Source organism: Lactuca sativa, chromosome 4 (genome assembly GCF_002870075.4).
Source record: "Lactuca sativa cultivar Salinas chromosome 4, Lsat_Salinas_v11, whole genome shotgun sequence".
Taxonomy (NCBI): domain Eukaryota; kingdom Viridiplantae; phylum Streptophyta; class Magnoliopsida; order Asterales; family Asteraceae; genus Lactuca; species Lactuca sativa.
The window spans coordinates 20,272,363-20,297,618 of record NC_056626.2 but is presented as its reverse complement, the minus strand read 5'-3'; the positions used below and the strand labels follow the sequence as shown (position 1 = coordinate 20,297,618).

The window sequence follows — 25,256 nt, the reverse complement described above, 5'->3', positions numbered from 1 at the left end:
TTATAGGTGTCACCTTAAGATAATTATTGTGGTATAGTCCTATTGTGTATTAAGGACATATATAAGAAAAATTAATTGAAGTATTAATTATAAGAAATATATTGTCATAATTAAATGCGATAAACATTAATTATTTGTAAAATTATTATAATTAAGCATTTTATTTGTAACATTTTCAAACATTTTATAGTCATTTTAAATATTTATTTGGATCAATTGATTATTACACAACTCTTGTAAATCTAATTAAGTTTAAATTATCCTCTATAGCATTTATAAACTTTTAAAATATCATATTTAACAAAATTATTATATTAGTCACTTTTAATAAGTTAAAAACTATAAATAACTAAATAATTATTTTCCATTGAAACAATTATGCACTCCCTTCGCTTCTATGATCATTGTTTAAGCTTGACATAGGCAAGAGAATCTAAAATAGATTTCCTAAACCCTTGTTGTCGTCTTTTCTCAAGCACATGGGTTTGTCGTGTCGTCTTTGTCATCCTGCTCATCAATTTCCTCTTCATCCATCCCCATCCGCACCATGACTCCTTTTTTTCTCACAACCCATACCTATCATGGATTTCGTACTGATCATTGGTTGTGGTTGTTTCCTTTTTTAGTAATAGTAAACAATTTTTGACTAATACTTCACTAACATTGTCCTCATGTTATCAATTTGGAATCTGTTAATATGTTTGGTGAAAGTTATTTTGTTTTGGAATTATGAAAATTGTTGTAATTTTATATCCACCAAATATTTTTTCTCGTGAACCACTTAAAACCTTTTTTTATTATTGATTGATATGGAATATATTTGTTCAAATAGTTGACATACACCATAAACAATTTGCTAATTACAAAACCCTAATATTGGACCAAGTAGCATTTTTGTAAATATTGGGGCCAGCTTGTGTACATTGTGCATTCCCCCGGGTATGCTAGGCGTACGCGCCACAACTCCAAACCCTAATATTTAGGGTTTGGACCTTATCTTGAGCATCATTAAGTCCTTAACTTGCCTTCTTTCATCAGCCTCCAACCCAATTTCGTCCCCAAGCAAACCCTAATCCATTTTAGAGCATTCTTGAGCATTTTGTGTGTGTTTTGGTAACCTTGAAAGAGAGAGGAAGAATAGAAGATCATTTTGGAGGAGTGAGACTCTATGGATCCAGAATAGCAACATCATTTGACATCATTTGGAGGTAAAAAGCTCTGAACTTGATTAAGAGTTGTTTAAATCTTGTTTAGTTATGAAATAGTGTTCTTTTGGTCCCATAAACTTGGTATTATGAGTATGGGTTACTTTAATCCATATAAGATGCCCTACCAGACATTTTGAAACATCTACAAGCATAGAAATGTAATATTGATTGTTAGATTCCTTACATGCATGAGTTACAAGGTCCTAATGGGTTAAGTAGTTACGTTTTTTGTGTTTGGGCATTTAATGGTCGTGTAAGACCATAAAGCTGGAAACTTTATCGTTAAGGACGTTAGTTTAGGGCTAGATTTGGAATTTAGGCAAAAGAGCTTAAGGAATTAGCTCTTAATGGAAGGTTTAAGTGAAGGCAGCGTACGCTGGGTGTAACCCAGGTACGCCGGGCGTACTAAGTCAACCAGCCCGTATTTTGGTCGATACTCGTGTACGCTATGCGTACAAGCTGAGTATGATCGGCGTACTTAGTTTTGTTGACTAGGTTTTGACTTTTTTAAGTTTGACCATAATTTGACCAAGTTTGACGTAAGGGTATTTTTGGGTATTGTGAGCTATATTTGAGAGTGGTCACTATTTGATAAATAGGTGACATGTAGAGCTAATAATCGGAGCAGATACCTATTCAGCTACTTGTTGGGACTGAGAGGTGAGTTTTCCTCATTATTCTTGTGGGTTGAAGGGACCAATGTCGGCCCATTAGTTTATGTATCTTGGTATATATGATGTTGCTATGCGGTAGTGCTTTGTATATCTATTTGTTAGTCTGTTGAATGGTTATATGATTATATGTTGCTAGATATATGTTAATTGTTATGTATATGTCAACATAGTATGTGGGTTGAGAATGTGCTGCTTTGTGCTGTCAATCAACAGGCCAAGGCATTCCAACCAGGAGGTTGTGGGGCAGGGGTAATCTAACTAGGAGGTTGTGGATTCGTTATGTATTGGTCAAGCCAACCAAAAGGTTGTGGACCAGAGCATTCCAACCGTAAGGTTATGGGCCGGGGCATTCCTGTTGGATTAGTGTCTAAGTCCATAACTATTTTGGTATGTACTTGACCCGATGGTGCATGGTCCTTTTGGGTTGCCTTCACCAAAGCAACTTAATAGGATGAATTATGGATAGAAAGGATTAATTATGATTTATTAATATATTATGAGAATAATATATTAAAGGAGAAATCATATTGTTTAATTAATATTAGTCAAGAATTAATAAGAATTAAGTTTGTGACTAAAAGACATTAATTAAACTTAAGGGACTAGAACTGTCAATTGTATGATAGTTGAATATTGAGCTAATGGACTCCATATTAAAGGAGTGAACGAATTCTATGGGGAAACCCATTTGAAATCGTCCCAAGGCCTTTAAGGAAGGAGTCCATGGGTTGTTTAGGGCTTAAGCATCCAAATTAGGGTTTGCTTGTTAGATAACCCTAATAGCCTCACTATTTAAAGAACCCTTATGCCCAAAAAACGTGAAAAAGCTTTCTTCTAGGGTTTCCACATGTTTTGGTCAGCCTCCTTCTCTTCTCTTCTTCATCCTCTTGCTCTTGGTGTTTGTGAACCATTAGAGGAGTGACATTTGTGACTCTAAGCTTTCTAAAGTCAATACAAGAAGGATTTGAGATTGTTATTGCTACATATCAATCAAGGTATGATCTAAACCCTAATTTATATGTTATATTGATTATCATATGCTAGATCTAGGGTTTATAGTCTTGGATGAATTGCATGTACAATAGAGAAACCTAGATCCAAACATTAGGGTTTGTATGAACACATAGGATGTTCTTATGGCTAAAACCCATCAATTCCAACCGTAAGGTTGTGGGCTAGGGATAATCCAACCAGGAGGTTGTAGACACGATGTATGTTTGATTATATGTTATGTGGTGGTACTTTGGGGGAACTCACTAAACTTTGGCTTACAATTTCAGTTTGTGGTTTCAGATACTTCAGATGACTGTGGCAAGGCGAATGTGTGATCGTACACATCATTCGGTTTTATGTTATTTAGGTTTTGAGATACTCTGATTATTGAAATACACTTTTGAAACAATGATTATGTAATCAATTATGGTCTTGAGTTGCTTTTGAAAAGTTAAAATTTATTGTGATTTTTGGGTTGTTACACCTGATAAATGAGAAACACCGTAAACAGTTTGACAATTGCTTGATAAATTGGGATTTTTTTTAATTTCTTAATATAATTATTTGTCGGATGATTTGGTACATTGTAAACTTAGACTTATTCATGTTCATACCATAAACGTCAAATATGAAGGATACTTTAATATTATCTTTTCAATCTTCAATGACGAAAATAGATATATTTCAAACTTATATTTATAAAGAAGCATGATAGTCAATTGATAAAAATAATGATTTAAATTTATTATAAAATGCTTAAAAATGTTAAAATTAAGGATTTAGACAAATATAATATTTTAAAAGTTTGTTAACGGTACATATGATAATTACAAAATGAGAAATTAAATTGTTTCATACATTTTATGCCTACAAATATTTCTACCCACTAACATTATTATAATTGTTACAATTTCATATTTTTTAACTATCTTATTAAAAGTATATATTAGGAATATATCAAATCGAATTAAATTAAATTGAATGTTGGAATGATACGTGTCATAATGTTAGTGAATATAAATTTTTGTAGGCATAAAAAATATGAGACAATTTAATTCTTAAAGAAAATAGATTGATCAGATATGATATCTTGATATTTTAAGAAGATATATATTAAACTTAGATTTATAAGAGAAATATAATAATCATAATTTTTAATAGAACATATATTGAATATACATGTGATCATGGTTGATTCGGCATCAAAAGCCATGACAAAAAAGAGAGAAAATATATTAGAATACACTAGGTGTAAGACCAATATATTACATTGGTTCATTTAAAAAATATATATATAAATTTAGAAACATTAAGAAGTTGAATTTATAAGAAAAATAGAAAAATATTGAATTATTAAAATTAAAATGTTTTTTCTTTTTTTAATTTAAACAAATAATTTAAATAAATAAACAAAGAATATTAATAAGCCTTAATTTAGAAAATTTGAAATTAGAAGGAAAGTCAATTAATGAAATTGAAATGCCTCTATTATTATACTAGTTGTGAGACCCGTATATTATACGGGTTGGTTAAAACAAAATGTTAAATAGAAACAATTACATCGAAAGTTTATTTAAATTTGAAATCTAAAATAAATGAAAATTATGAGAAAAAAACATGCGAAAAATAAATAAATTAAAATTATGTGCTTAGTTGTCAGACTCGTATACTAAACGGGTTAATTATAACAATATGTTAAATATAAAGGTTTAAATTGTAAATTATTTGAAATTGAAATTTCAAATTTCAAATTTCAAATTTGAAATTAATAGTAATCATGGTAGGTCTAATTTATAGAAACTAAATTAATGATATATTGAAATGAAAAATAAAATAAATGACAAGTGGAAAATAAATATATATCTCAAAATTATAACAAAATGACACGTGGTCAATTGAATGAAAGAATGACATTTGACAAAATCATTTTTATTTATTGGGGTAGATTTATTGCAATAAATATATTTAATAAAAATAAAACAACCACAAAATGTTATGTGGAAAAATTTAATTCAAAATAACCAGAAAATGCATGTGGCCAAATCAATGAGAGTGTGACAAATGACAAAAACTTCTTTATTTATTAAGGAGGATATATATATATATATATATATATATATATATATATATATATATATATATATATATATATATATATAGGGTTAAGTTAATTTGTTTTCACTATCTATTGTGTGCATGCATGACTGATTCTGGACCAATCATTTTAGTTATTTTAAGAAAGTAATTATTGCATATTAAATGTTGAAGATATAATGAGTATTAATTACATCTTCAACATTTAATATGCATTAATTACTTTCTTAAAATAACTAAAATGATTGGTCCATAATTAGTCATACATGCAGACAATAGATAGTGAAAACATTTGAACCTAACTCTCTCTCTCTCTCTCTCTCTATATATATATATATATATATATATATATTCAACAGAAGATATTTTTTTGTATTTTTTTTATAAAAAAAGGTGTTCGTATAAAACTCATACTTTTGTCTCTTGAATTTCAACTTATTTATTAAAAAAAGGTAAAGTTAAAGTTAAACAAATGGAGTGTTAGGCGAAAATAACTGGTAGTGGGTAGCTTCTAGCTGGTAGCGTTTTGTTAAACGCTACGTAAAGTAACATTTGGATTTGAATCGTTTTGTTTAAACTAAACGTTAGAAGTTTGCACTGACAAACAAGACTTTCAGTTTAAAATAGAGTGTTTTGTCAAATATTAGAAGCTATACGCTCTCAAACATTTCAAAACGCTCAATGCTGAACACACCTAAAATACAAAATGTGTTTTGATGGAAGTCGTAATAATGAATTTTGTTTCGAAGTTATTTGATTATTAAAATTATAAGCAACCAATTTTATATTTACTAGTCCACTGCACCAACTTTGATAATTAAATAACGGAATAAAGTAGTTATTTTTTTTTTAATATAACGACTCATCGAGTAAATACAAGTAGAAAAATATATGAAAGGAAAGTAGCTATTGAACATACGTGTGACCCGAGTTCATTGGAAAATAAACACATGACGAATGAGATAGAAAGTGCGTTGAAAATATATAAATATAATTTCCAAAGTAACAAGCCGTTTTTTTTTGCACAAAATCAAAGATAGTCAAGAGAATCATTATTTATTGTCGGATATACTTTTTTTTTTCTTTAAAATTTCCATATATTTTATTTTTTATCAATAAATTATCAATGTGGTGGTCGTCAGACGTCAGATAAATTTTGGCACCCGATAGGAGAAGTTTGCAGGTCAATCATTAATGGTTTCTATAAGAGATGATCAGAAGTATAATGTGATGCAACTCTAAAATGACGAATGATAGGGGAAATTTGTAGGTCAATCATTATCAATAAACTGTCATCGTCATGTGATGCAACTCTAAAATGACGAATGATAGGGGAAATTTGTAGGTCAATCATTATCAATAAACTGTCATCGTCATGTGATGCAACTCTAAAATGACGAATGATAGGGGAAATTTGTAGGTCAATCATTATCAATAAACTGTCATCGTTAAAGACGAACCTTTTGCCTTATCCTTGCAAAATGGGGAGACCTTGACGATTGAAATTCTTTATTTTATCAATAAATTTAAAATTAAAATGATGCAATGATAAATAACGATTAATTGCAGGTTAGCTTTGATTTAAATAATACCAATTTTAAAGTCGATAATCCCTTTGTATATTGTCCCAATTTTTACAATATTTAAAAAATAAATATATGTTTTTCTTTGATGTTGATATTGATATTTTAAGAAGATATATATTAAACTTAGATTTATAAGAGAAATATAATAATCATAATTTTTAATAGAACATATATTGAATATACATGTGATCATGGTTGATTCGGCATCAAAAGCCATGACAAAAAAGAGAGAAAATATATTAGAATACACTAGGTGTAAGACTAATATATTACATTGGTTCATTTAAAAAATATATATATAAATTTATAAACATTAAGAAGTTGAATTTATAAGAAAAATAGAAAAATATTGAATTATTAAAATTAAAATGTTTTTTCTTTTTTTAATTTAAACAAATAATTTAAATAAATAAACAAAGAAAATTAATGAGCCTTAATTTAGAAATTTTGAAATTAGAAGGAAAGTCAATTAATGAAATTGAAATGCCTCTATTATTATACTAGTTGTGAGACCCGTATATTATACGGGTTGGTTAAAACAAAATGTTAAATAGAAACGATTACATCGAAAGTTTATTTAAATTTGAAATCTAAAATAAATGAAAATTATGAGAAAAAAACATGCGAAAAATAAATAAATTAAAATTATGTGCTTAGTTGTCAGACTCGTATACTAAACGGGTTAATTATAACAATATGTTAAATATAAAGGTTTAAATTGTAAATTATTTGAAATTGAAATTTCAAATTTCAAATTTGAAATTTGAAATTAATAGTAATTATGGTAGGTCTAATTTATAGAAACTAAATTAATGATATATTGAAATGAAAAATAAAATAAATGACAAGTGGAAAATAAATATATATCTCAAAATTATAACAAAATGACACGTGGTCAATTGAATTAAAGAATGACATTTGACAAAATCATTTTTATTTATTGGGGTAAATTTATTGCAATAAATATATTTAATAAAAATAAAACAACCACAAAATGTTATGTGGAAAAATTTAATTCAAAATAACCAGAAAATGCATGTGGCCAAATCAATGAGAGTGTGACAAATGACAAAAACTTCTTTATTTATTAAGGAGGATATATATATATATATATATATATATATATATATATATATATATATATATATATTTATATATATAGGGTTAAGTTAATTTGTTTTCACTATCTATTGTGTGCATGTATGACTGATTCTGGACCAATCATTTTAGTTATTTTAAAAAAGTAATTAATGGATATTAAATGTTGAAGATATAATGAGTATTAATTACATCTTCAACATTTAATATGCATTAATTACTTTCTTAAAATAACTAAAATGATTGGTCCATAATTAGTCATACATGCAGACAATAGATAGTGAAAACATTTGAACCTAACTCTCTCTCTCTCTCTCTCTCTATATATATATATATATATATATATATATATTCAACAGAAGATATTTTTTTGTATTTTTTTTTATAAAAAAAGGTGTTCGTATAAAACTCATACTTTTGTCTCTTGAATTTCAACTTATTTATTAAAAAAAGGTAAAGTTAAAGTTAAACAAATGGAGTGTTAGGCGAAAATAATTGGTAGTGGGTAGCTTCTAGCTGGTAGCGTTTTGTTAAACGCTACGTAAAGTAGCATTTGGATTTGAATCGTTTTGTTTAAACTAAACGTTAGAAGTTTGCACTGACAAACAAGACTTTCAGTTTAAAACAGAGTGTTTTGTCAAATATAAGAAGCTATACGCTCTCAAACATTCCAAAACGCTCAATGCCGAACACACCTAAAATACAAAATGTGTTTTGATGGAAGTCGTAATAATGAATTTTGTTTCGAAGTTATTTGATTATTAAAATTATAAGCAACCAGTTTTATATTTACTAGTCCACTGCACCAACTTTGATAATTAAATAACGGAATAAAGTAATTTTTTTTTTTAATATAACGACTCATCGAGTAAATACAAGTAGAAAAATATATGAAAGGAAAGTAGCTATTGAACATACGTGTAACCCGAGTTCATTGGAAAATAAACACATGACGAATGAGATAGAAAATGCGTTGAAAATATATAAATATAATTTCCAAAGTAACAAGCCGTTTTTTTTTGCACAAAATCAAAGATAGTCAAGAGAATCATTATTTATTGTCGGATATACTTTTTTTTTCTTTAAAATTTCCATATATTTTATTTTTTATCAATAAATTATCAATGTGGTGGTCGTCAGACGTCAGATAAATTTTGGCATCCGATAGGAGAAGTTTGCAGGTCAATCATTAATGGTTTCTATAAGAGATGATGTGATGCAACTCTGAAATGACGAATGATAGGGGAAATTTGTAGGTCAATCATTATCAATAAACTGTCATCGTCATGTGATGCAACTCTAAAATGACGAATGATAGGGGAAATTTGTAGGTCAATCATTATCAATAAACTGTCATCGTCATGTGATGCAACTCTAAAATGACGAATGATAGGGGAAATTTGTAGGTCAATCATTATCAATAAACTGTCATCGTCATGTGATGCAACTCTAAAATGACGAATGATAGGGGAAATTTGTAGGTCAATCATTATCAATAAACTGTCATCGTCATGTGATGCAACTCTAAAATGACGAATGATAGGGGAAATTTGTAGGTCAATCATTATCAATAAACTGTCATCGTCATGTGATGCAGCTGTAAAATGACGAATGATAGGGGAAATTTGTAGATCAATCTTTATCAATAAACTGCCATCGTTAAAGACGAACCTTTTGCCTTATCCTTACAAAATGGGGAGACCTTGACGATTGAAATTCTTTATTTTATCAATAAATTTAAAATTAAAATGATGCAATGATAAATAACGATTAATTGCAGGTTAACTTTGATTTAAATAATACCAATTTTAAAGTCGATAATTCCTTTGTATATTGTCCCAATTTTTACAATATTTAAAAAATATATATATGTTTTTCTTTGATGTTGACTTCCTTTGCCATAGAACATCAAGAATCAACATCATTCCATTCTCTGATATTGACACAAAGGTCAAACCTGCCGTAAATATCCCAGTCAGTCACACGTGGCATCAACCCATTGATGGCTTCATATCTCCATCCTTGCACCTACTGTGCCCCATCACAGCGTATCACGAGAACCATCACCCTACCACACGCCATAAATGCTTTACCCTCCAACAACAAATCCAAGCCGTTGATCAAATAAACCTTTTTGGTGGGGCCACGAAGTGAGTTCATATGTCAGAGCTGTCTATCCAAGTTAAACCTTCCCTCCAAGACTACAGTAGGCTGGCGAGGTAGGATATAAAAAACTCCCAATTTGATTCCGTGTGTCTTTGAGAGAGATTTTAGAGAGAGAGAGAGAATCTCGCCTACAATAAATTCGTGTTTGTATAAATCACAACCATCTTCTCGGTGGTCTAGGATCAGGGTTCACCGAAGGTACATTCGTCAATCCGATTCTCGCGCAGTCTGTGTAAGAAAAATCATCAAAAAAACTTATTGCTTTTGATTGGTATAATCGATAGCCGTTTTGTAGATTTGTAGAATTGTGTTTAAAAGAGTTCAAGATTGTGTCTAATCTTAGAGATTTATCGTCGAAATAGGGGCATGCATTGAGGTTTTATGCTTCGAGTATATAAATATTTGCTGTATAAAAGTTGAAGTTTGGGGTCTTTTTTCTGTTACGTGTTTACTTTAGTGCTAGATTCTTGTATCGCGATTGATGCAAGAATTATTTACCGACGTTTAGGTTCTTTTGGCAGTCCTTTAGATTGATCGTTTAAAAGGGGGCATGCATTGGGGTTTAGTGCTTTGATGGGGTATTTATTGCATATATTAAACTTGAATTCTGATTCTCACTTTGCGTTTTGGAATGTTTGATCTTGGGGATCTTGCAGTTGAGTTGCTGTTTAGATGTTTTGATTGTTCATCTTTTCTGTAAAAGTGGTTTAGAGGTGGGTTTACTGTTCATATTGGATGGTTTATGTTTCTTGATTTTGAAAACTAGGGCTTAAAGAACTTGTTTAATATGTTTTAATGCTTTTTATCATTTTCAGCTATGGTTGGAGGGCTTTCCTAAAACGAACAATACTAGCTGCAGTGATCAGATTTTTAAGTCTGATTTTAACGGCTTAAGATTCTAGTTTTATAGCAAATCAATTCCTTATACATGTATCAAATTTTAATGATTGATTTCAAATTTTAATGCTTGATATTCAAGTTTTGTAGACCTTTTGCAGATTTGAACTTTACATTAGACTCTTCTTATATAATCATTTGTTGAAATATTTTTTTCCGACGGATTTAATAAGGTAAATTAATCGTACGAGTAAGATACATGGAAATTAAAACCCTTTTGGTCACTTGTCATAATCTTTTCAATTATATGTTGCATTCACCAAAAATCCCCATCACTATAAAAGCAGCCAACATTGAAATATCATGTGATCATGTTTCTTATGACTTATGGTACTTGATGTTAGTAATGTTACTTTATAATCTATCAATGTTTGGTAAAAAGATGCTATCTTGTAGTTACTTCTGAAATAAATGTAAATCAAAAGGGACCAATGTTCCTTTCCTTTGTTCATTTCACAAAGTTTTATAGAATACTTCCACAAAAATCTTAACTTACTATTTTTTTTCTTTTTTCTTTTTGTATAGATGGAAAAAGGGAATGTTGGTGATCAAGCTCAATCTTTGTCCTCCAAAGATGAACCCAATTCTTCTGCAATAGATGACTATTCTGCACAGGATGTTGCTGATGCTTTTGTGAAACAATACTACAATATACTGCAAGAATCTCCAGAAGATGCTCATAAGTTCTATAAAGATACAAGCATCCTAGATCATCCATGTCCTGATGGTTCAATGAAATCAGCAACAACATTAAAGGTATGAAACTTTGGTTCAATTATGGCCAATTCGATTGCAAAAACTTATCCCATAGTTATATATATATATATATATATATATATATATATATATATATATATATATATATATATATATATATATATATATATATATATATTTTGGATCAGGATATTGATAATGAGCTCAAGGGTTCAAATATCAAGGAATGGAATCCAAATCTAACCACTGTTCATGCTCAAGATTCAGTAGTGGGATCAGTGATTGTGGGAGTAACTGGATTTTTGACTGATAATGATAATGTGACAAAACACTTTGCACAAACCTTTTGTTTGGCAACACAAGAAGGTGGTGGCTTTTATGTACACAATGATTTTCTTCAGTTTATAGAAATCAACAACATCTCAGAAACTTCACCTCCTAATCTTGATGTTACAACCCCAATAGTTGCTCCACAGGCCATTGATAAAGGTAGTTGCTATTTCCTGCTATTTGCCCATGATTCTAATTTGTTTTCATATCCTGTTTAATAATAATAATAATAATAATAATAATAATAATAATAATAATAATAATAATGTTGTCTGTTTTGTTTGTTTAGAAAAAGGGTCACCCAAAAAGGATGAAAATAAGGTTGCGAGTTCATCAAAAGCAAAGAATCCACTTCCTACAGAACCAAACAAGAAAAGTGAATCCGTAAACATTCAAGAAGAAGCAAAAAGGGTGTCTTATGCATCAATTGTGAGTTTATTTTTTTTACTTTTGGTTTTTTATAATGTTATATATTTATACCAAATTATAATTACATTCGGATGTAGGTGGCAAAAGAGGGACCCGTAGCATCATCCAGTGCACAGGCATTGCCAAATGCTGATAGGCAATCATTGGCACTTACCAATACCAATACCATACCCAAACAATCTGTGAAGCCATTAACACTTCCTAGCAATGATGTTCTAGAAAGTATGTATGATGGTAAGTAAGATCATTTTCTTCTACCAATGAATCTACTTTATCCATAATATCAACATACTTAAATTATGTTACTGATATAAAAAATATATACAGTATATAGCGAGAAATCTGTATTTTATTTTTCATTGGTATTACGGGTGAAAAATGAAGTACATAAATTGGCATTTGTTGTTGCAGTTAAGTCGATCCGCATCAAGGATCTACCATCACATATGACTGAGGAATCGCTTCAAGAAGTGGTGAAAAGATTCGGACCTGTCAAAAATAAGAACATTCAAATCAAAGAGTACTCACAGGTCTAATTACTTTCACTTTTCTAACTGTAACTTGCATATTACTTTTGGTAAACATAATTTCATGATTTGATGATTTGCTGATTTGATCTCAGGACGGATATCGCTACGCTTTTGTCGAATTTGAAAGCCCCAAATCTGCCCGCACCGCAGTAGAGGTACAACAATGTCCACGTGGATTTTGTTTTGTTAAAATTTATAAATAAATACTTAATAATTTTGAGTTGTAATTAATTACTTTTCTGGACATTGTTGCAGGCTCGATTCATCCAGTTTGAGGACAGAGAATCTGAAATTCAGTATAAGAGATATAACAGTAATCAAGGTTAAGTTTCTCTGTCTGTCTATTTATTCCTTTCTAACTTATATATATATATATATATATATATATATATATATATATATATATATATATATATATATATATATATATATATATATATATATTGTTTAATTAGTTATTGAGAAATTTGAGGTTTGGGTTGTTGCAGGAGGAGGAGGATATAGTAATTACATGGGGGGGAGAGGAACAGGAACAGGAACAGGAAGAGGAGGAGGATTTCGAAGTGATAATTTTTGGGGGGCACGTGAGGGTCATGTGCAAGGAGGGTATAGTAGCAGTAGTAGTAGTGGCAGTGGTAATTGGGGTAGACGTAACAGGTACTCCCAGGATCAATCTCGGAGCTTTAACTAGGTAGGTAGCTACCCCGGGTTACGTAAAACTTAAAACTCTCTACAAAAACTACTAGTACACCACCCCACAAACAAATTAACTATGTGGTTGAAATGTTTTTTTTTTTTTTTTTTTTGGTTTGTTTGGGTATACAGAATAACAGAAACATCATCTTTCATTTTCATTTTTATTTTTCTTAATACCTTACATTACAAAGAAAAGATACATATTTGTGACACACACCACATAATCAAGTGCTTAGTGTTTTTTGGGGGTTAACTAGTTAGTCTTATCGAATCAAATAAGCATTATTGTGTCATAACTCATAAACACGCATGCCAATACTTTTTCTGTTGATGATTTTGGGGGTCTCGATCTCTTCCCTTTGGTTTCATTTGTTACACCTCTTTCTGGTATTTAAAATTTAAAAATGATTTTGATTTACCTCAACAAACTACATAAAAGATATATATATATATATATATATATATATATATATATATATATATATATATATATATATATATACTAGCCATTTGCCCGCGCCAAGCATCGGGTGCGAATATTTTATTCAGAAATTAGTTTGTAGAGACGATTAGTTATTTTGTACAAATAGTTTACTACATATAAACAAAATATTAATAATTCTCTAGTTCGTACAATCCTCAATATTGATAAACCCGCATTTATGTGCCATTTTGTTGCAATTTGCAATTAGTCACTCATAATGTTAACTCCAAATAACCATAACCTCTTAACTTGTTATGAACTTTAACATGTTTGATGGGTTATGAGTTTGTAATATTCTACCCATATTCTTATTTTCAGTCTATGTTGAGTTGTTTTTCTAGCCCTAAAACTCTCTCTCATTTTCCAAGTGTTTTTGTTTGCAATCTATACCATTACAAAACGAAGTCTAAATTTTTTTTTCAATTTAGAAAATCACATTACCATATGTATATGAAATAAAATAACTAAGCATATTCATATATAGGTTAAAAATTAAAACGTAAGACTTTAACGATATCAAATGGTGAAATATTTCTCAATGAGTAGTGTCATTCGTTGATTAGTTGTATTGCGGCCAAGGTAGTATAGGGTAAACCACTAAGAGTGGATGAGTTCAAGAAGTCCACAGGTAGAAGTTATTTTTTTTGTATTTTGTTTCACCAAAACTATAGTAAATCGAATCGGTCGATAGAATAATCATTCATTTCATCAATTCTCTCATTCTTTTGTGGATAAAATTATATAATCTAAATTAAATCTATTGATCTGTAAAGATGAAAATATTAATTTAATCAAATCTTATTGGTAGTAGTTTCCGTTTGGTGACCGGTTTCCATCATATATTTTTTAATTTGATAGTTATAAGTTATAACATGAATTTATTATATTTAAAATACATTTTTTATAGTTGACCACAATATTATGTTTTTACTCAAATTAAAAAGAATTCTTTTATGTTTAAAATTTATGATAATTTGTTTTAATATTAAAAATAGTTCGTTTATGTTTAAGATTTATGATAATTTGTTTTAATATGAAATTACATGTTAATTATATGTCGAATTACTTTGTTGCTTAATGATTAGATTTCATAATCATAACTTTAAGTCAATTTATAACAATAGTTAGTATTTTTTTTTTAACTTGTTTGAAAACGTTTATCCACATAAATGAAATTGAAATAGTAAAATAAAAAATGAATTAAACCAATCATACAAAATTTGATGATAATTTAATTGGACAACAAAATTAAACCTATCTGTTGAAATGCTAGTCGCATATTATAAGCATCATTTTGTTTAAATTGTTGTCACGATTATTCTTTTCAATAATTGCAATTCACAACTTCAGAAAGCTGTAAATATGAGCACCGTGTAAGAAAATTTGAATTGTACACATTTGATTGGTTCAACAATTAATGAAAAAAACAATGTTTAGGAATGTTATCAGCCCTCTTAGTAGGAGTAGAAAATGACAAAGAGAAGAGTTCAATGAAGTTCTAATCCCCTTCTCGTCTATTGTAATTAGCAATATGATCACTTTCCATTTCCATGAGCATATGTTGACCAAAAATTCCATCATGAGCTTGATAAAATCCTTAGTTGATGACATAGAGTCACAGACAATGCCCAAAACTAATCCTCAAGATGCTTCAACATAAAACAAACAAATTAAATTAGAAAATGTCTCTGATTACAAAGATCTCATCTGCAAAACATTAGGTAAACCTCATGATTATGCCGCCTGAATATAATAGTAAACACAATATATTTAGTCATTAAAAGAGCAAAATACCCTTATTATATATAGTGAAAAAAACCCAAAAAAATGACTATAATTGATAATTTCAAGCTTATACAGTTTCTATGATGACCTTGTACATATTTAAAAATCACATTGAAGTTATCATCCTAATGAATAATACACTAAAAGATTAATGCATTGCATTCTCTTCTACTAAATGCTCCTCGAAGACTTGTTTAGGAGCTTCATCCACTCATCCCTTCCATTGAAATCGGTTGAAGCACAGATCACATACTTTATTTAGAAAATAACACTAAATTATGATATTTTTTTGTAAAACACGTCCCTCTACTGGTTTGCTTTAGAACTGATAACTTAGTGGCTCCACTTAAGGGATCGTGATATTCAACCAGGAAAATGTTTCAAGGCTGATACGACAACCATACTTGTTAGCACAAAAAATTTACGTCTCATCATCCATCCATCCATCTAAATTAAATTGAAAATTATCACCACAGATGTGATAATGCATGAGAATGTTTTCTAATATATACTTATATGCTATTGTGCAGGTACATATGCAAATGAAATTAATCACAAGCCTTAGCAAAGAAATAGCATCAAACAAAGCTTTAAAACTTTGCATAATTGTTCCATTATATAAAATAGAGCAGTATCTACAACTACGTCTCTTGCATAATCAATAATTGGCCCAAAACACAACAAAATAGAAAGAAATTCACATGAATCTAAAAAATTAAAACCAACATTCTATATTCCTTTTTTTTGTGCTAGCCACACATTAAAGCAACATACTAAATCCTACCATGTTACCATGCACAGGTTCTCATCAAACCATAAACACAATAGATTTTGAAATTTGAGAAGGTTACATGGAAAACAAACAAAAATGAAGTTGTCAGCATATTTTAAGGTAGAAAGTAACCGAGATGCAGCTGGTTATTTATTATGTGCATTTGTTCCTCTTCCTACTTTACCTTCAAATATAACAAAAACAAACATCAAAAACCCAAATTTTAACATCTTTCATGCCATCCTCCTCCCTAAAAACAGGGAAAAATAGCAAATTAGAGAGTATTTGAAATCCATCAAAGGTAAGTAGCAACAAAGATAAAAACGATTCAACACACAAAATACTTAGATAGTGGTGAATCTGAAAACATTTCCAGAGAGAGACGTGGAGACTACATAAAAAATCCACAAAGTTAAAGAGGGGGATTTTGTTACCTGTATGAAATTTCATGGAGGTAGTGACCGACGTAGAATGAAACAAATGGTGACACGCTATAGGTTGGTAGAGAGAGAGAGAGAGAGGGGGGGAGAGGGATCCTTTAAAGTTTTTAGTTGAACCTTAGAATTAATGGATGAAAATTCTAAACTACAGGTACCAAAAATGTAACTATTGACATTAAAAACTACACGGACCAAAAATATAATTATTGGAATTAAAACCTAAAGGGACGAAAAATGTAATTATTGAAATTAAAAACTACAGGAACCAAAAATGTAATAACTGGAATTAGAAAACTACAGTCTACAGGAACTAAAACTGTAATTATGCAAATTAAAAATACGGGGACAAAAACTGTAATCATCCTAAATTAAAAACTACATGGACCAAAATTGTATCGAAAGCAAATTAAAACTATAGGGACCAACACTGTGATCAAATTAAAAACCACAGGGACCAAATCGGTATTTATCCTAAATAAAAAACTACAGGGACCAAACCTGTAATTAATGTAAACTATAAACTACATGGACCAAAACTGTAAACTATTAAAATTAAAAACTATAGTGACCAAAACTGTAATTAGGCCATTTCCTGTTATGAAAATAAAATACATTGCTATTGTGAATAAAATAATATAAGTAGGTTGCTATTACGAGCAAAAAAAAGTAGGTAATAAAGTACATTGCTATTTGTAGGAAAAATCAAAAGCATGTCATTATTTATTATTTAACTTATTTAATGACATTTGTTAATGAATATTAAAGAGTCAGATTTTACCTCCTCTATGTAAATTTTGACCCAACTAATCCAGGCCTCTTTCCGCTCTTTTCCAATATCCAACAAAGCAGCTTTGAGCGGAATCAACAATTCCTCCTCTGGAGTACTGGAATCAACTTTGATGTTGGAAAGTAATCTAAAGAAATTCGTGTAGTCAACTGCCAAATTGTTAAGCAGTTTGCTTATCAGTTGTTTATTATATTTTGGTAACCCGAGTTTTTTGTCATTACTGATTGGTAGTCATCCATAAATTTCACATATCTGCACAGAAAATTTTAAAAAAATGAATGTTTTCGGGAAGGAGCAAAAGGGTAAAATTACCTTTCGAGGGCGTAATCGGATTCTTTTTCGTTAATTAAGTGAGCAGATGAAAGAGTTGAAGCAAACAGAGCAATGTTCCATAATCCAACATCGGGTTGATTTGCAAAACAATAACATCTTCCTGGAAGATCTGTAGATTCCAACTTAGGCCTAACATTTCTGTCTTTTTCTGTCTGAAGAGACTTGCTGCTGATATCTCCTTGAATTTCCCTTGTAAAGGAGTATTTTATGCGGTCTAGACAATTGCTGTGGACCCGTATTTCCAAACAGATCCCTTTTACCCTAGAAATTTAATTAGGCCATGTTTATTTTCTTTTTAATAATTATTTTATGCTATGTAAAAACTTAAATATTTCACATAATAAGGAGAATGGATTATAAACTATGCTGTGTACAAAAAAAAATCATAAAGAGAGGGGTCGGTGGGATTGTTACCTGGAGTAGAAAACGGAGATGATGGTGTGATTCCCAAATCTAAAATGACCCAACTCCAACAGAATCAAAATGCCCTAAAACGGAAACATCGAACATCAAATTATCAAAAAATATAGATTCAACAAAAACTTATGGCCGTTACTTCCTCCTTCAAAAATGAATATATATGTGAAATACATTTTTATAGCATACCCTTCAAACGAATTCCATTAGAATGGATGATGATCGGAGAGAGAGAAACATCACATTCATAGAGAGGTTTTCAACCTTTATGAACCAGAACACCTAGGTTAGATATTCAAAGTCGCCATTTTCTGAATGAAATCAATGTAAGATGGGGAGGTTTTCAAACTTTTATACCAAAACACCATATAAATCTATGTCAGAAATGGTACCTGAGGTTAGAGCTTTGCAAATCGAAATCAATGTCAATAATGAGAGAGAACCGGTGCATATGCTAGAGGTCGTCCAATGTTAAAGAGATTATGGTTTCATTTTCAGCACCGAGATATAAGGATACAAGACCACTTGAAGGAGGAAACACCACGACTGCATAAAAGATCCAAAAATCAAAAGAAGAGAGAAACATGGTAGTGGCTGGCCTGAGAAACTGGATTTTGCGTTCATCGTTAATCGTTCACCACCAAGGGATCCCTATATCATTTGACATATAAGATGATTCAAGTTTCCTGATGTTATTTAATAAGAAGCTAGAAATATAAAACTAATAATAAAAATCACCGGTAATTCGTCTACATAACAACTAAGAATACATTTCATATTTAAATTAATTGCATATGAAAAGGAAAGGGAAAATGTGCGATAACTTGCATATGTTGAAGACGAAATTTATTCAGGAGAGAATGACTGAGGAGATAGCAACTCACAATAGATCAGTGATAGCTAGTGGAGACAAATGCTCTCTCAAACTCCGTCTCTCTTGATTTATCTTCTGCCTTTGTTGCATATCATTTCTTCAAACGATGGAGAATAAGGCGTCTAGGTTTTTTTCAAGAAAAGGCGATAGAATTGGTTTTAAACTACAAATTGGTTGAAAAGGGCTAGGTCAATCTCCCATTTTACACAGACATGCATACATAGACATACATCATACTTTACACACACATAACTTCATCAGATTCTATATAAAGATAGAGGATTCTTACAGATCTGAAGATTGAAGAGGTGTTGAGAGTAAGCAGATGATGTGCGTTTCTTTTGGCGGTGTCAATTACTCGGCTTCAAAAAAGAATAAATCAAAATTTAACAAAATAGATGAGAGAGAGAGAGAGAGAGAGAGAGAGAGAGAGAGAGAGAGAGAGAGACTGGGGGACCTGGTGGCGGTGTCGATTACTCGGCTTCAATGACAGATTGCAGAAAGATGGATTACAAAATTAAGAAGGGTGTGAGATAAGCGAAGGCATCTCGTTTGAACGGTCTTGACAAGGTAGATACCAATGCGGAAGGAGGGAAAGCATCTTGTTTATCTGGAACGACCTAGAAAGAGAAAGATAGGGATTTAGGGCTTTTTTTAGAGAGAGACGGATAGGGAGAGATCAGCGTTGGTGGTTCAGTGGTGGCATGGCAAGGGAAAACGATGGTGGTGAGTAGTCTTATGGTTTTTCAATTGAGGGACGAAAATGAGAAATAATTTCAGCAAGGAGATGAACACAACTGATATAAGGGAAGATGAAACATAATTGAAAGATTTTTGCCTGGATCTAAGGCTTCAAAGATGATTAAACAGGGACCAAAGTACTGGGTCAAAAGAACTGCCAGAAATAAGCGCATATGCTTTCAAATGTTTGATCGGATAAGATTAATGCATAAAGTAATTGTACAGGATGTTGTAATAGTTGTATCTTAAAATTCAGCAAAATCTTATAAATGCTTTTAAGATATATATATATATATATATATATATATATATATATATATATATATATATATATATATATATATATATATATATATATATATATATATATAGGAGTAGGATCAAATGAGAACGTCTAAAAGGTTGAGAACGCGAGAACAGATCTGGACTATCTAAATACTAAGATCTATGGTTGCTATTAAATGGGGGATTTATGAAAAATTCTAAAAGTACTGGCATTTAAGTGTAACGTTTGAATGGTCAGAAGGACATAATAGGAATTACAATTTTACCTGATTCCTATAATTTCTCACCCTCACCTCTTACGTTTCTTATTCTCGTATCTATATCCTCTCTCTCTCTAGGGTTTCATAAGACGCATCTACTGTGACAACCATAGCCGACCTTCCCCTGGTCTAAACAACATCACTTGCAAGAGGATTCAGAGAAAGAGAAAGAGAGATCGATAAATGAAAAAATGTCCGCTGATTTAGGTTGTTAGTGGCGAATAACACAGTAGGATTCAAAGAGATAGATTAGCCGACATAGATTCAAGAAGATGGGTGGGTTCACAAGGATTAAAGATTTTTTTTAACTGTACAGGGAGGAAAAAGAGCGAGGGCATTTTTGGAATATATAAGTTTTTTGATGAATTCTACGCCTAGTTTGATATGCGAGGTGATAGGATTGAAGAGTTTCTTATGTGGCAGGCCTTAAATGAAGTTCTTTTTTATTATTTTGTCAATTCTTGGAAGCAAGGGCTTTGTGGTCATTCTACTATGAATTTATTCATGTGTATTCATTTATGAATAATGTTGTAGTTATGTGTGAATGATTGTATTCATTTATGAATAGCATGTGTATTCATTTATGATAGAATGTGTATTAATTTATAAATAACAGTGTATTCATTTGTGGATTGCAATGTATTCGTGTGTGAATGATATTATTTATTTATGGATAGTAGTGTATTCATGTGAATGTGTGTATTTATTTATGATTAGAGGTATTCATTTTATGAAAAAATGATAATTTTTACATTATTTTTTATTTTCAATTTATGAAAGATGCATTGAATTATTTGTAATTTGATGTGTTTTCATTTATGATTGGAAGTGTATTGAGTTGGGATTGGATTTCTATTCATTTTTTAAAAAAAACAAAAACGTGAAATAGTAGAAAATAATTTACCTTAGTTACTGGGGGGTTTCGAGGAAGACCTATGTGGGGCACCTTTTGGGTGTGGGATGCTCGTTTAACCTCTGTATTAATCTCGTTCCTTATTTACATGGGTGCACTGCGTTTTCAAAAGCTTCCTATCGAACCGACTCCTATTTCAATCCGTGCTGGACCGATCGATATACCAATAATCAAGTCTTCAGTCAATTGGTGGAATACATTGCATCAACCTGGGAGCATTAGCCGATATGGTACATCAATACATGTTCCTATGCCCATTCCAATCTTGTCTAACTTTGTTAACTCCCCCTTCTCAACCCGTATCTTGTTCGTTCTGGAAACACGTCTTCTTATTCCAGCATATTTTTTTTAAGATTTTCTTTTCAGATATAAAATAAAAGGAAATATTAATTTTTTTATATAATTTTTTTGAAACGGTCATAAATAATTTTTGGAAAAAATCATAAAAAAAAAAAAAATTATATATATTTCGTTAACTAAAAGGAAATATTAATTTTGTTAGGTAATTAAAACCATTATCCCTAGATTTTAGGAAATCATTAATTAATATTTATATAAAGTTACTAATATACCCTTATAAAATGATTGGTCCAGAACTGTTCTCGCGTTCTCAACCTTTTAGGCGTTCTCATTTGATCTTCTCCCTATATATATATATATATATATATATATATATATATATATATATATATATATATATATATATATATATATATATATATATATATATATATAAGTGTTGATATTCGTAAGAACGAAAAACTCATAACAATTAAAATTTCTATAAATATAAATATCTATCTTAGCAGAGGATAATTGTATATTTTTAAACATACATATCATTTTAATACAAGAACAAATAATGTTTATTATATTTTTTTAACATTTTAATATTAAGAGTACTAGTGATCATAGTACCATTTTTATGAATACATTAATTGATATTTACCATTTTTATGAATACATTAATTGATATTTACGTATGTACCTGTGAAACAAATATTATATTTAATTTGTATTATGTTCAAGCATTATAAGCATGTTGGATGAGTGGTTATGTTATTTGATTTCAAACCAAAAGGTGGTGGTATCAGTTCATCTCCAAAATATCATTTGGGCTTTAATTTTTCCAGCCTTATAAGAGTATCCCTCATCGTATTTGAGATAAAACATTCACTATTCTCACATTTCATATAAGGGCGTCAAGTCTATGGCTTTTAACCCACATCTTTGAGGAGTCGCACATTGATGGGGATGAAAAATTTGGCGCTCCTTATCTCTACATAAAGTTTCTCAAAAAACCGCAAAGAAGAAACCGAACCGCAAAAAACCACAAAAACCGAAACGCATAAAAACCGAACGGTGCGGTTTCTAAACTTCAAAAAACCGAAGGTGCGGTTTTCGGTTTGGTTTTGGCCAAAAACTGCACTGAACCGCACCATGCTCACCCCTACTATTTGCGGTATTTATATCTATTATTTTGGAGATTTATAATTCTTATGTTTTATTGGATGAAACTTCAATGAATTAGTTTTATAAGAATCTCTAAGTCCTAGCTTTTCAATAAAAAATGAATCATTTACAACAGGATTAGAATTAAAGATTGATAAAGAAACAAGGATATGGGTTCGTGTGAGTAGGCAACAAAAATTATCCATTCTAGTTCTATTATCAACTATGAGGTTGAATATAAGAGAAATTCTAGAGAATGTGTAACAGTCCAAAAACTAGGATCAAATTTTTATTTTTAGATAAACACAAGTTACGATCTTCACATTGTTCCATACATATTTATTTATAATAATGTCAAATCATCAGAGTAAAATATCCAAATATGAATAGCTAGTGAGGAGTGTATGTTGCGCTATCAAGTCGGGCCTGTCCCCTTAGTACCGGAATTACATGAAAACCATAAATACAAATTGTAAGCCAAAGCTTAGTGAGATTCCCAAAATATCACACACCATACATAAAATCGCCATAGGCTACCCCCATGGTCTTTTCCTTGAAATGTCATGGGCTACCCTCATGGTCTAACATCCAAGTGCCATAGGCTACCCCCATGGTTTTCCATATAAGTGTCATTTGCTACCCATATGGTCTTCTATACGAGTGTCACGGGCTATCCCCGGGGTCTTTCAGGCAAGTATCACAAAATAGCATTCCACATAATAAATAATGGACCGATATTGGTGCCTTCGACCAATGGATATAGTGAGATGACTCACCTCGACTTTGAAATCCCAACAAACACTCAAGTTGCTATGCTGGATAAAATCCCATGCTAACTAAACAATAAGGTGCCAAACAACTGGGTCAAAATCTGGACTAAGGCTTGCAACATAAGATTAATGTCCAAAATGAGATGGGCCAGACTAAACCTAAAGCCCAATAAATCCTATGTCCCAACTAAGGATCAACTAAGGGCCACTAAGATTCCAAAGGCTGGAGTGGCCCATCGGAGGAATATCCAAGGCCTAAACTCATCCAACAAGCCTGCCCCCCTTTGGCCCAAAACACAACTCGACTGATATGGACCGTACGCTCATCGTAGACATTGGTACGCAAAGCATACAAGGTGGAAACAGGAAATCGTGAATACAGGAGGCAATACACGCGACGTACATGAAGTACGCATGACGTATGCTGCCCCATGCAAGCCATGCAAAAGTGACTTAATCACTTAAGACCGTATACCTAAAATTAAGATCTGGACCCCATAAGACCATTAAGGCCATACAATTGCAAACTTTATGCCTTTAGGTGGATACAAAGGGCCCAAACTCTAAAACTCATATTATCACACCCAAATATACACTCTAGCACATGAATACACAACTTGGAGGTTTAGGAGTAGCTCATACTCACCAAGATCTAAACTTTATGGACAAAAGGAGAAAATTAGGCTCTGAATGAAACTTAATGAAATACAACCAAAGTTTGGAGCTTTATACCTTCTAGTGGTGTAAAATGAAGATGAGAAGCTGGATCCAAACTCTTAAGGGTAAAGCTTTCTTCTTGAGCAACCTACTTCACCACCAAAAGCACACCTTAACATTTAAAAGCTCCAAAAAGGGTCATGCACTAGGGTTTACTAAGAGGGTTGAGAAATGAAATGGACGCTGAAGTAGGGGAGGGTCTTGGGCCATAATGATGTTTAAATAGTGCACAAACCCTAATTCTTAGGGTTTTGATATGAGTCACGTATGCCCAACGTACAAGAGTATGCGCAACATACTCACACAAAGCTTATTACGCTAAGCGTACAAGGGTGTACGCCCCGCGTACACGACCAAGGCCAAAACTTCAAGATTCTTACTTTGGGGACCTAATATGCAACAAAATCAAACTTCTAGGATTCAATAGCAAACCTGATAAATCTTAGGTGTTACAAAATGTTTGCTATCCTGAACTATTTTTGTTTTTTCTGAATGATAACAAACAAATAGGGTCAAAAGAAAATGTTGTTTTGGGGTTTTATAAAAAAAAATTCTTGTGTAGAGGGAGATCAGGTATTTTCTAAATCCTTATTTAAGGATTTACAAAAAAAAAATGATTCATATTTATTTTGACTACTTTCTCATATTTTTTCATATTAAATTCATATTTTATTAACCTTCTCGAAGTTCATTCTTCGGGCAACTTGTTTAGCCAGTGGATTCCTTCCAACCTACTTCTGTTATAATCTCATTGGAAATCATATAAAGACAATTCCTATTTGATATAGTTATTTGTCCAAGTATTTTA

General features: G+C 30.9%; 1 protein-coding gene and 1 long non-coding RNA gene across 7 annotated transcripts; one reads left to right on the top strand and one right to left on the bottom strand.

Annotated features, from left to right (window-relative positions):
• Window positions 1-9,895: 9,895 nt before the first annotated feature.
• Window positions 9,896-13,749, top strand: LOC111915826 (nuclear transport factor 2). Its single transcript, XM_023911463.3, has 9 exons — window positions 9,896-10,051; window positions 11,242-11,472; window positions 11,622-11,922; window positions 12,053-12,192; window positions 12,270-12,426; window positions 12,604-12,722; window positions 12,815-12,877; window positions 12,978-13,044; window positions 13,211-13,749. The coding sequence occupies exons 2-9, from the start codon at window positions 11,242-11,244 to the stop codon at window positions 13,411-13,413; spliced, it is 1,281 nt and encodes a 426-aa protein (XP_023767231.1). The 5' UTR covers window positions 9,896-10,051; the 3' UTR covers window positions 13,414-13,749.
• A 1,527-nt stretch (window positions 13,750-15,276) lies between these two features.
• LOC111915849 (uncharacterized) lies at window positions 15,277-20,223 on the bottom strand. 6 transcript variants are annotated; one of them, XR_008231385.1, is made up of 9 exons: window positions 19,768-20,223; window positions 19,600-19,672; window positions 19,321-19,473; window positions 18,829-19,087; window positions 18,626-18,747; window positions 18,434-18,507; window positions 17,999-18,280; window positions 17,678-17,835; window positions 15,277-15,551 (listed from the first exon to the last, which is right to left on the bottom strand). It is a non-coding gene; the product is annotated as an uncharacterized LOC111915849 (long non-coding RNA). The 6 variants fall into 6 exon arrangements; XR_008231384.1 differs by lacking the exon at window positions 15,277-15,551 and adding an exon at window positions 16,490-16,709; XR_008231383.1 differs by lacking the exon at window positions 15,277-15,551 and adding an exon at window positions 16,490-16,643 and having other exon boundaries at window positions 19,768-20,222.
• Between the last annotated feature and the right edge of the window lie 5,033 nt (window positions 20,224-25,256).

Bases quoted from the DNA above. Each gene is read 5' to 3' on its own strand.
- LOC111915826 (XM_023911463.3), top strand. From the start codon at position 11,242: ATGGAAAAAGGGAATGTTGGTGATCAAGCTCAATCTTTGTCCTCCAAA. The intron at 11,473-11,621 runs GTATGAAACTTT...ATTTTGGATCAG, and splicing joins AATCAGCAACAACATTAAAG to GATATTGATAATGAGCTCAA. The intron at 12,193-12,269 runs GTGAGTTTATTT...ATTCGGATGTAG, and splicing joins GGGTGTCTTATGCATCAATT to GTGGCAAAAGAGGGACCCGT.